Source organism: Pongo abelii, chromosome X (assembly GCF_028885655.2).
Source record: "Pongo abelii isolate AG06213 chromosome X, NHGRI_mPonAbe1-v2.0_pri, whole genome shotgun sequence".
Classification (NCBI taxonomy): domain Eukaryota; kingdom Metazoa; phylum Chordata; class Mammalia; order Primates; family Hominidae; genus Pongo; species Pongo abelii.
In genome coordinates this window covers 117,666,168-117,678,403 of record NC_072008.2, presented here as the reverse complement: position 1 = coordinate 117,678,403, position 12,236 = coordinate 117,666,168, and the positions used below count along the sequence as shown (strand labels likewise).

General features: G+C 37.1%; 1 protein-coding gene across 1 annotated transcript in view; it reads left to right on the top strand.

Moving 5' to 3' along the window:
* The window catches only part of TRPC5 (transient receptor potential cation channel subfamily C member 5), a 322,560-nt gene extending 311,195 nt beyond the window's left edge, over positions 1-11,365 (top strand). Inside the window, exons 10-11 of the mRNA XM_002832004.3 lie at positions 145-234; positions 2,378-11,365. Of these exons, the coding sequence (XP_002832050.1) occupies positions 145-234; positions 2,378-3,070 (783 nt within the window). The 3' untranslated portion in view covers positions 3,071-11,365. The remainder of the gene's footprint in view (positions 1-144; positions 235-2,377) is intronic.
* Positions 11,366-12,236: the final 871 nt, after the last annotated feature.

Below are 12,236 nucleotides of genomic sequence, written 5' to 3'. Positions count from 1 at the left end.
CATTTTTACAGTAAAAGGCTGGATCCTATGAGGATTTTCTACTGCAAAGAAGGTCTAAGCATGTTTTATTTCCTATGTAAGTTTCTTATTGTACTGAGAGCCTGAGAAGGAGACTGAATGCTTCTTCATGTTTTGTAATTCCAGGAAGTTATCAGGAATTTAGTCAAAAGATATGTGGCTGCTATGATAAGAAATTCCAAAACAAATGAAGGGCTTACAGAAGAAAATTTTAAGGTAATTTAATCATGAAGTGGTTTTTCATTTTACATATCATAAGCATCATTTAATCTTCACAGTGTGTGAGGTTTCTGGTGATGGAATTTCATCTGCTTACAACATAGCAAAGCCAGTTATAATGCTTATTCTCTTAGAATTGTCTCTTATCCAGTAGACGGAGAGATTTTACCAATGTATGTCACACCACAATCAGTGTCATGAATGAAGGAAATCTGCTGTATGCATTCTTTTAATATTCTGAGTGTTTCTCAGTGTGGAAATTGAATGCTTTAAATGATGTGGCAAGGATGCATGGTGGTGAGGGACAAGATAACAAAGGGAAGATGCCTGGAGACTTAATTATCTTCTTTACTTAAAAGATATAAGATCAAAAAATCTGTTATTAAATCTAAGGTCTTAAGAAACTCTACCATTAAACATTAAAATTCTACTAGTGGCATTAGCCTAAAACAACCGTTTTCAACCAGGGGCAATTTTGTCCCCAAGAACACATTTGGCAATGTCTGGAGATATTTTTGGTTGTCACACTGGTATCTAGACAGTAAAGACAAGGTTGCTACTAAGCATCCTACAATGAATAGCACAGTCTCTCACAACAAGAATTATCCAGCCCAACATGTCAATAGTGCCAAGATTGAGAAATCCTATCCTAGAACACATCTATATATTTCTTTTTTTAATTTTTTTTTCTTTTTTTTATTATTATTATACTTTTAAGTTTTAGGGTACATGTGCACAATGTGCAGGTTAGTTACATATGTATACATGTGCCATGCTGGTGTGCTGCACCCATTAACTCGTCATTTAGCATTAGGTATATCTCCTAATGCTATCTTTTTTAAATTTTTTTTTATTATACTTTAAGTTCTGGGTTACATGTGCAGAACACGCAAGTTTGTTACATAGGTATACATGTGCCATGGTGGTTTGCTGCACCCATCAACCTGTCATCTACATTAGGTATTTCTCCTAATGCTATCCCTCCCCTAACCCCCACCACCTGACAGGCCCCTGTGTGTGATGCTCCCCTCCCTGTGTCTATGAACACATCTATATTTTCTAAGGCACACAGAAAGTCCATTATCCTAATTCATAGACATAATTCATCTACTGAGGGTCTGCTATGTTCCAAGCACTCTGCTAAGTGCTCTGGTACAGTGGTGAGCAAGATCTAACCAGCTCCTACTCTCAAGGAGTGACAAACAATAATAAAGGGTGATGAACAATTTTATATTCTGACAGGTTAAACACAGGACACTGTGGAAACACAGAGAGGAGGGACACTCAACTGGGACTTGGGGAGTCAAGACAGACTTTCCAATGGAAGTGATGCTTAAGCTGAGGCTTGAAAGCGAAGCCAGCCAGATAAGGGGGAGTTGGGGAGAAGAGTGTTCTAGACAGAGAGAACAGCACAGGCAAAGGCCCAGAGGCAAGGGAGAATATGTCCATACAGGTGGACAGCAGGGAGCCTAGGAAAAGCGTAGAAAGATGAAACTGGAGAAAGCAACATGTACTAGGCCTTGAAAAACCTTGTAGTCCACGGTATGGCATTTCTACTTTTTCCTAAAGTCAGTGACAAGTTAGTTTTGAGAAGGGGAAGTACATGAACAGATTTCAGCTTGGCTTTTAAAGGAACAATCTAGTATGTAAGCAGCCAGTTGGAGACAGAAGACATTTTATAGAGGTTTGAACAGGGCCCCCTGTCTCAGAACAGCAGTCTCATCACCTGACATTCAACTTCTCTAGTTTCACTCGTTAGAGTCTTAAAAAGCTTTTTCCTCTTCAGTAGTCCTTTTATGTGCAGACACCTGTGAAGCCAGTGTCCTAATCTAATACCTTGTTAGTTAATACTTAGCAGGAGTTAGTCCTTATGAAAGCACCTCAACAGACTAATCCCTGCTAAAGTGTTAGCTAATCCTGAATCAACTTTACCCATTGTACAATTTTGCCAATGGCCAGCCCAGCCCTGCCCATGGAATTATTAATGTTTTTCTTGTGTTTTTGAATAATGGCAGATTTTTCTGGTGTTTTGTGATTTGCTACTAGGCAAAAACCTGGAACATACCAAAGGTATCTAATGTGCCTACTTTGAAATAAAGACCAAGCTTCTTGACATAATATGTCTCCTCTCTTTTCCCAGGAATTAAAGCAAGACATCTCCAGCTTTCGGTATGAAGTGCTTGACCTCTTGGGAAATAGAAAACATCCAAGGAGAAGCTTTTCCACTAGCAGCACTGAACTCTCTCAGAGAGACGATAATAATGATGGCAGTGGTGGGGCTCGGGCCAAATCCAAGAGTGTCTCTTTTAATTTAGGCTGCAAGAAAAAGACTTGCCATGGGCCACCTCTCATCAGAACCATGCCAAGGTCCAGTGGTGCCCAAGGAAAGTCAAAAGCTGAGTCATCAAGCAAACGCTCCTTCATGGGTACTTCTCTCAAGAAACTGGGTCTCCTATTCTCCAAATTTAACGGTCATATGTCTGAACCCAGTTCAGAGCCAATGTACACAATTTCTGATGGAATTGTTCAGCAGCACTCTATGTGGCAGGACATCAGATATTCTCAGATGGAGAAAGGGAAAGCAGAGGCCTGTTCTCAAAGTGAAATTAACCTCAGTGAGGTAGAATTAGGTGAAGTCCAGGGCGCTGCTCAGAGCAGTGAATGCCCTCTAGCCTGTTCCAGCTCTCTTCACTGTGCATCCAGCATCTGCTCCTCAAATTCTAAACTTTTAGACTCCTCAGAGGATGTATTTGAAACTTGGGGAGAGGCTTGTGACTTGCTCATGCACAAATGGGGTGATGAACAGGAAGAACAAGTTACAACTCGCCTCTAAGTCAAGCCCTAATCATCTGTTCTGGAACTCAACAGAAATTTGTAATTTCCTTGCTCTCAGAGGTGACACAGAATATGATTCCCTCACTGCCCCTGCCCCCGAGAAAGGAGAGTGAAACTCTTATTTGCACCATCTTTTATAGCCACATTCTCCATTTTTGTTCTTGTTTTATTATTACTTTATTATTTGCCTTTTTAATACCTATACACACTAAGTCCATCTTACAACCGACTGAAGGGGTGTTGCACCTAATCATCAGAGGTGCAGTTGGGTGCTTAACCTTTTTGCTTTGCTTTTCTCACCCAAGCTTCCTTGAAGCCCCAGGTGCCACTTTGCTAGTCTTGTTGCCGCACAGATTCCTGACCATCCTCAGAGTCTCATGCCATTTTCCCACAGAGCTGAGGGATGTGGTCAGCAGTCCCCACCAGCTATCAGATAAGGCAAACTACCCTGCCCATCTTTGTTGCCATTCAGTGCTACGCGCTGCCCATGCTGGGTCAATGAACAGCATCAAAGGGAGGCTGAAGAGATTCCAAAGAATTGTCTGCTTGTGGTTTCTAGGTATAAGTGGCTTGTTTCGTTCTTAAATACTACAACTTCTTATTGTGGGGGCTGTTGAGTTTTCTTGTTTCTTAAAGATGTGTTAGTTTCCTAATGTGTGCCAATGAAATATTTACCCCATAGTATATGTCATATCTAATAAGTTAGGCAAATTATTTTTCTGTGTTTGTGTGTTTCAATTAACTTACATTTGAAAATTTGATAGTATGAAAATCAGTATTTAGAATTTGTGCTATTTTTTAAAAACATCTACTACACTCTAACCAATAGTCACTACATCTCATACATTGGCAAGATAAATAGTTGTCATATTTGTTGGGTCCTATTCTACTGTTGATAGTTTTAATTATCATTGCTATCAAATAATTTCTAAGATAAAAGCCTGAATTTGAAATATTCTTATCAGAAAAATGGCATATTGCTGAAGTGTCAAAATATGAGAAAAGAGCATCTTCATTTTAATTAATTGCTTTATAAAAATGGCAACTTTAGGTATAGATAACCTAATTCAGGTTGCAGTTTTAATATTCATTGGGGGCAGTGGAATTGCATGTGTAAATTATGATATATAACATAACAACCCTAGTGGATTCATGGAATTATAAACGTGATCCAAATTCTACTGTCTTCCAAGAAAGCTACATTTATACATCCAAACAAATTCTTTTCCACAGCTTAAGAGTACCTCATCAGAATACAGTGGTTCAAGTTAAAAAATAAAGTCCATAATGCATATGGTCATCATTCTAGACCTGATAACCACTGAGAACCTGCTGAGCAAGGATGGTTTTTACCAACGTTAGCACAAAGGTTTCCTCAATTTAGACTCTAACATATGACCTGAAACAACTCTAGGTCTGAGTCCTAGAGATTACATTAATAGTGTGTAGCCCAGAAAAGTAAAATAGTTAGGTGTCACCCTGTTTTTTTAATGTCAACACCAATAGGAATCCATTTAGATTAATGTAAGTAATTTCTGATAAAAGTAAGAGAAATGAGGAATTTTCAAACTGCAAATATGCCTCCAAACTAGCTTTTGATAGTGTGGTTTCTGTTATTTGAATGGATTCCCATCTCTGTCTCTAGCCTGGAGAAGAGCAAAATGGAGGGGGAGGGGCCAGAAATAGGAGGAGGTTTTGAAGAATAAAGCCTCAGATCCAGGGAAAAGTGATCAAGTGAAAAAGCTGTATCAAGACCCATTTGGCAAGAGGTTGTCCGAAAATAATTCCTTGATCATATCTGAAGTGGTTATTTACTCAAATCAATTTCTCCCCTGCTTCACTAAGACTGTCATAAATGGCCTTGACATTTAATCACAGGTTACTTTCCAGAAAGATTTCTAAAGTTACAGATTCAGCTTTCCAAATTGTCAAATTCACTTTGAATAATAATAGAACCTGGGCTACATTCCTAACTCATATTAACAGCACCAAAAGAAATAGCATATAAACCCATTTTATAAAAAGAAAAACATGTTTTTCTCAGGTGTCTCACTTCTGAAAACTTATGTATAAGTGTTCTAGCAGTGACCTTATCAACTTGTCAGAAAACAGGCTAGCCAGACATGGAACTATATTCCAAAAGTCTTCTGTCACTTACGTTCTAAAGAGATAATATGTGTAAATCAATCTCTACTATTGAAAGAACCAGTGTCATATGTCACGGGAGTACATTCCTTTTCAGATCTTCTCAGGGTTATCGTTGTGACTTGGGCTTAACACTTCACTAGCTATAGTGAAGCCTCATTTAGGATGGGGGTTAAAGCTAAACAGCTATTGCCCTAACTTCCATGTTGGTGACACCAACATTTTTATTAACTCTAATTCAGTACAAAGTAGGAAAGGAAAAAGATTTTGTTCACTTCCTTACTCTCTTGATCAAGTATCATAAAAGGTATTTCAAGTGAAAATGCTTAGGTATATCCTCTGACCCCAGAGGAGTTATAAGCCAACTTGAGAGTAAATTTATAAACATAAAAAGTTAAGAACTAAAAGAGAACTTTATAAAGGATCTACTCTATTCCAACCTCATATTTTACAAATAGAAAATAAAGAGGCCCAGAGAAGGACAATGACTTGCTCAAGGTCACAGAGATGGTCAATAAACTCAAGTCTTCTAGATTATAGAAGACATTAGTAAGCATATATGTTATATATAGATGTGAAGTGGCCACTACAGACACCCTTTTGTTCATTTGCCAAAAATGCTGTGAACTCCAAAAACTTCAGACTTACATATTTAAATGTGAAGTTAAAAATGTACTGCAAAGTCAAACACAAATACAAAAATAATTTACTACTTATCTAAAATATCCATATCATGTTCCACCTACATTACAGTTGGCTTATCACTTCCGGACACCTTGGATTCATTTATTTGATCTCATAAAGTCTCCCTAATAATAAAGGTAAAAATTACAAAGAAAATATTTGAATTATATTAGAAAGTGACCACTGTTGAAGTATCTCCACTTCCAGCTTTATGTCCAGTGAAATACAGGGGAAAGACTCTAAATTTAAAATCATTTTTGGAAAATGCCAAACTTTACAGGGATATAAATGCTTCAAGTTTTGCTTCTGTCTACTGACATGGAGATATTAAAAAATTCCCTGTTCTGCCTCCATCATTTTTCATTCCACTGTGACCTAACTTAGGCTATTTCAAGCTAAGTCGTAAATACCTGTCTGCAATTTGATTAAATAATTTTTAAAAAACGAACGCCTCCACTTTTCAAATGACTTAATACCTTTTCCAAAAAGAACTTTATAGTTCTTATGGCAGTGCAAACCTCATCTGAAAACTTCACTGGGAACTTTAGAGATAAATATGAGGCCATACCTTAGCCTGAAAATACAAATAACCATTGGCATTCATGTTGCATCGTGGGTGAATCTCGTGTGGTGTTTTGACTAACAGTTTTAGTGCCCCAGACCTTGGTTTGTTACATCATCAGGTAAAAAGTACTTGAAGATAGGCAGCAAATCCTTTGTTTAAAAGTACCTTAGAAAAATTGAGGCTGGGCATGGTGGCCCACTCCTGTAATCCCAGCACTTTGGGAGGCCAAAGTGGGTGGTTCACTTGAGTCCAGGAGTTCGAGATCAGCCTGGCCAACATGATGAAACCCATCTCTACTAAAAATACAAAAATGAGCTGGGCATGGTGGTACACGCCTGTAGTCCCAGCTACTTGAGAGGCTGAGGCATGAGAATCACTTGAACCTGGGAGGCAGAGGTTGCAGTGCGCTGAGATCACACCACTGCACTCAAGCCTGGGCAGCAGAGCGAGACTGTCTCAAAAATAAATAAATAAAGGTACCTAAGAAAAATTGAGTATATTTTCTTGGTAATCAAGTTTTCAAGATTGCTCATACAGACATAGTCAATGCAAATTGATCCAAGTGTTCAGATCATCTAAATAACCTCTTCATACCTACTTCACAGCTCTCCCTACCTTCAATCCCTGCAGCTTTGCTTCAAAACTATGGATATTTTAGATTGTTTCTTTGGCTTACTTTATCTAGATAATTGCTCCAAATATCCACCTTGTTGGTGTAGAACTCGGCAGTGGGATCTGAGTACCCCAAATGAATGTGAGCTTTACTTTAGCAGAGAGAAACATTGTTACCATTATATTTCCAACTAACCTTCCAGTAACTTTTTTTCCAACAGATGTGGGTTTTGGCTTGCTTTGCCTTTTGAGGGATGTCTGTAAAAGTGAGAACGTGTCTGTGTATATACATAGACACACATAACAAAACTTAATAGCATTTGATTGTTCTGCCTTTGGCACTTTACCCCTTTAGGTAATTACTAGATCATTTTGAAGAGAGGGAAGCAAGAATAACTTTTCAATGGAGACATTTCCTGAGCTGTGAGGAACTGCCAAAATGAACTGCCATGACAGCATCTTCTGTAGCACTTTTATATTGAGAGCTATCAAGATTTGAGGTTCCTGGTTTTGTTTAAAAAAAAAAAGCATTTAGGTCAGAATAACTTACCTGGAAGACTTAAATATACACATTTTTGGCAAAATAAAGTAAGTCTGCATACTTCAGATTTACTGTATACCTGAAATTTGGTGCATACTTGAGGTGTTAATATTCATTCATACGCTGGTACATGGCCTAGGATTTTCATCTGTTGTGTGGTGATCCAGAGGAGGTGTTAGTGGGTGCCTTGTGAGAGCTTTACTTTTAGAAAATGTAAGAAACAGAGTTAACTGCTGGAATGATAGAGGGGCAGCAAGCCAGTGTGCTCTAGCATCTTTAGGCTCAGTATTTGTGTTATCCCTAACTTGAGTGGATTTGTATCTTGTACTTGATTATTGGATCTGAGTTGTGTTCATTCTTTTTCTAAAGATATACCATCAACATTTGTGGTACCTGAGAGACATATACATATTAAGAATTATAATATTTAAATATAAAACTAAGTGGAATGCCCTTATGCCAAAAAGCTAGTTTTCTTATATGATGTGAAAAGATGTGAAAGCTCTATAGAGGCTTCCTGTTACTACACAAATAAATGGCAAACAATTTCTGTAGGAACATAAACAGCCCACAACTTTTGATCATTGAAATCAACTGTCATACATCCATGAAAGTAGCATGTATCTGTCCTACCCTCCTCCCCCTCAAAGAACTTTCTTTATAACTCCAGTGACTTGATAGAACCAAAAAAGACTAACTGAAGTAGGTTAGAATGGCTTGCAATGTGAAGGTCATTTTCACCATTTTTCAGCATATTTGCCCTTTGATTTTAGCAGGTTTTGGGGCAACCTAACATCCCAGGAGCTTACATACATACACACAAAAGGCACTGTCCTCAGCGGCACTTGAACGAATATGTGGCAGTGTGCCTTTTATTTAAGCCTAAGGTAGCCAGCCATTTGAAAGTACAATTAAGCTGGGATTGGCCATTTTATATCTTTTCCCAGAAGTTCAATATATCCCCAAAATACTCATTGCCATCAATTGCCTTCCAACCTAGGAACCCTCTTGACAGTTCTCCAGTCTTACACAACTCTTAAAGCTGACCCTTGGAAGGAAGAAAGGAGGCTTTGGATTTTTGCTGGGATTGGGAAACTTAGATGGTGATAGTGTAGTAAAGAGACAATTGGAAAAGCTTTTGAAGTAAGGACAAGTGAGGATATACACTTTAAAACATGGGGCTAAACCACCAAATTGTCAATTTTTTGGATGGCCAAATTGAGATGAATCACCTGAATTAAAAATGTAATTTAAAATGGTTAATTAAAACATTAGCATCATCATTTCTCCTTTAATGAAATTCAAAAAAATGCAACAATATATGAAAGCAGAACTACCGGTAAATCATTTTTCAAATTTTGGGTCATATTTGGGTTAAATTTCAGATGTTAACAAGTTCTCAACTTTGGGATCACTGTAAATATAAGTTCAACACACCACATCCATAATGCAATATCACAGATGGGCTTTCATAAATATGTACACTTTAGCCAATTGGAAAGATCACTTCCTTCAAATTTTATCTAAGAAATAAAGTGGGTTTGTCAAAACAACATGAAAGAGAAATGAAAGGTAAGGAAGGGTACTATGGCAAAAAGCCAGATTATGTATCTGCTGTCATCTTTTAGCATCATAAATTTGGAATAAACATAAAATAGGATAATGACTGATATTTTCATAAACATACCAGAACTTATGCACCCAAATGAATGTGGTCCTTTAAAGTAGTCACCTTAAAAAGCCATACCCATATTCTAATGATGCTGCCATTACTCAACCCACTTTGGACTTCTGCTTTTGAAATGACTTTCAAAGTCTACAGTACGATCTCTGAATATCCTCAATGGTAGAAAATCATGATCCTGCAAGATTAAATTTTTAGGAATTTAGAAATTGCCAAAAGTAATTTTAGATCCACACTTGGTAAAACATGCAGTAGTCAAGATGAGTACCACTTTCTCTGGTTAAAAACAAACAAACAAACAAAAAAAACATTTTCAAGTGCTATTACACAATAGGCACTTTCATAGGCGCAATTATAAAATAATGAGATTGTCTCTTGTGGGATTTGTAAGGGACCTGGAACTGTTCTTGGGAATCTAGTTTTTTTCCCCTAATTAACTTTATTGAGGAATGATTTATGTACAATTACCTGCATTCATTTAAAGTGTACAAATTGGTGAGTTTTCAGAGTTGTATATACCTCTGGAAGCACCAGCCAAAATCAAGTTATAGAATATCCCCGTCACCCCCTCAAGAATGCTTGTTCCCCTTTGTATCCTGGAATCTAGTTTCAATTATGCTTGGAGCAGTGGTAGCCTTACATGAATAAGCACATAGCCTCCTGAAGAGAACACTTTAAAGAGCAATATATTTAAATAGAGAAGCTTCACTGATTTGGGAACAACCATAATGATTAACCCTTTGTGTTTAAATAGTAAAATACATTGAGTTCCAATGGCTTATGCTGTAAATAAACTCAGAATTGACTCCTCAAACTTATTTGATCCTTAAGAAATGACACTGTATAGCACAGAGGCTCTGGTGACTAGGCTGTTATCAGGGAGAGGGACAGTAAAGAAAAACCACTCACCTCCATAGAGAACAGAGGGGAGGATTTTGGACTCATAAGAACCCACGGTGGCAGAAGCAATGGAAAGAAACTCTAATGGGAAGATGACAGCTAGCTAGCTGAATGTGTTCAGGTCATCTGAAAGTCACAGATTCAGATTAGGTATTTCCTGTATAAGATCTAGTCACAGTATTTAAAGTATAGCCTCATCATGTTGTGGCCACACCTTGTAGGACCTCCTTGTAAAACATATTAAGCAATCAGTTTAAATATCCAAGGCAACGTAACCTGTAGTCCAATAATCAGTGATAACTGTGCTTAGCATTACTTGGGCAGGAGAAGCAGCCAGAATTCTCAAGTGTCTTAACAGGATAAGTGGGACCAATGACACCAAAATGAATATTATGTGAGCACATGAAGAGTCCTCTAAACCCAAAGGGTTAACACATCAGTCTGTGGTTTAATGTAAAAGGAAATTCAACGAGATAAATTAACTTTAAAATTAACTGTTCAAATTACTACCTTAACAAAGTAAAAGTAAAGCTGTATCTTATCTCAACAGTAAAGACACAGACCTTCCCCAGGACACTTCAGATAAGGATAAACACATCCGTCTCAAGCAAATACGTTTTAGTTTGTTTCTTATAATAGGAATGCACACCAGAGGTACTATTCAACAGAACAATAGTTAAACTCTTCACAGGATTCTATTTATTCCATATTTCTAAAAAATGGGGTTGAAATTAGGGATGGGAGTTTCTTTCTACTCAAAACAATGAATGCAGTCTGCAGCTACAAACTAACATTTGGTAGCAGGAAGGAGAATACTAGAGAATACGGACTATGTGTAATTCACCTTCTAAGCCTAGTTGGCAGCCCCAACCACATATCACCATGTAGAAAGTGTGTCAAATTTCAGTTTAAAATGATACATCTCGAGCATAATCATGAAAAGGGAAAATTCCAAATGTGTCTGTGTAAATGACACTGGCTTTGAAGACTATTTTAAAAGTGGAAATCTCTTTGAATTAACTATCACTTTTATTTAAACACTTTCTGTAAGTGCACAGTGTCAATCTTAATGTATTAAAAAGGATCTTGTACAATAAAATAATTTTGTGTATTTTTAGCTTCAGTATCAACAAAATAAAGTATTTACTTTTTTCCCCTGAAATGTGTGACAACTCAGATTTAAGGTGTTACGTTCCTCCCTTTTTCAGTGTATTCATTTGTAGCCACCTATTATTAACATTTATGAACAACAGATTTCACAATGTAATTTGCCTAGCAGAAACACTAATGGGAGACCTCCACAGTCCAATATATTTTGAAAAGTATATGAAAATAAATATTCTGATTTTTATATCTTCCATTAAACAAAGCTGACTAGTATTTAAGAATTTAATAATAATTTATAAGAACTATGAGATGAAGTAAAGAGACCAATACAGTTTTAAAGCTATAGCTTACAATATCGAAAAACCTTAGAAGCCCAATCCTGGAAATTAATTATTCTTCATTGAGTACTTAAAGTATGATACATATTGCATAGAACAGTTGGAATCTGTGAGACAGTGAGAAGACATATAAATGGAGGTTAAGCTGGTCATGATTAAACCAGTGTCATCTGAGGACATCTGAGCAATAATTCCAGAATCAGTTGACATTTCTCCTTCAGATTTTTTTGTAGTAACAGACTTTTCAGCAACTAGCTTTCTACTAATTCAGATTCCTGAAGTTTGATTGTCTTATTTTACTGATTAACTTTTACACCAGCAGGGCACTGGTTAGCATATCAGAAAAGCTTAACTTTCAGCTAAATAACTCACCTGTAAGTCCTGGCCTAATTATTTTAAGCATAAATGAGTGTACAACATTAACACACTGGTTAGATAAGGATAATTAAAATAAGCAGAAGTCACAAATGAGATAACATCTCACACCAGTTAGAATGGCAATCATTAAAAAGTCAGGAAACAACAGGTGCTGGAGAAATAGGAACACTTTTACACTGTTGGTGGGACTGTAAACTAGTTCAACCATTG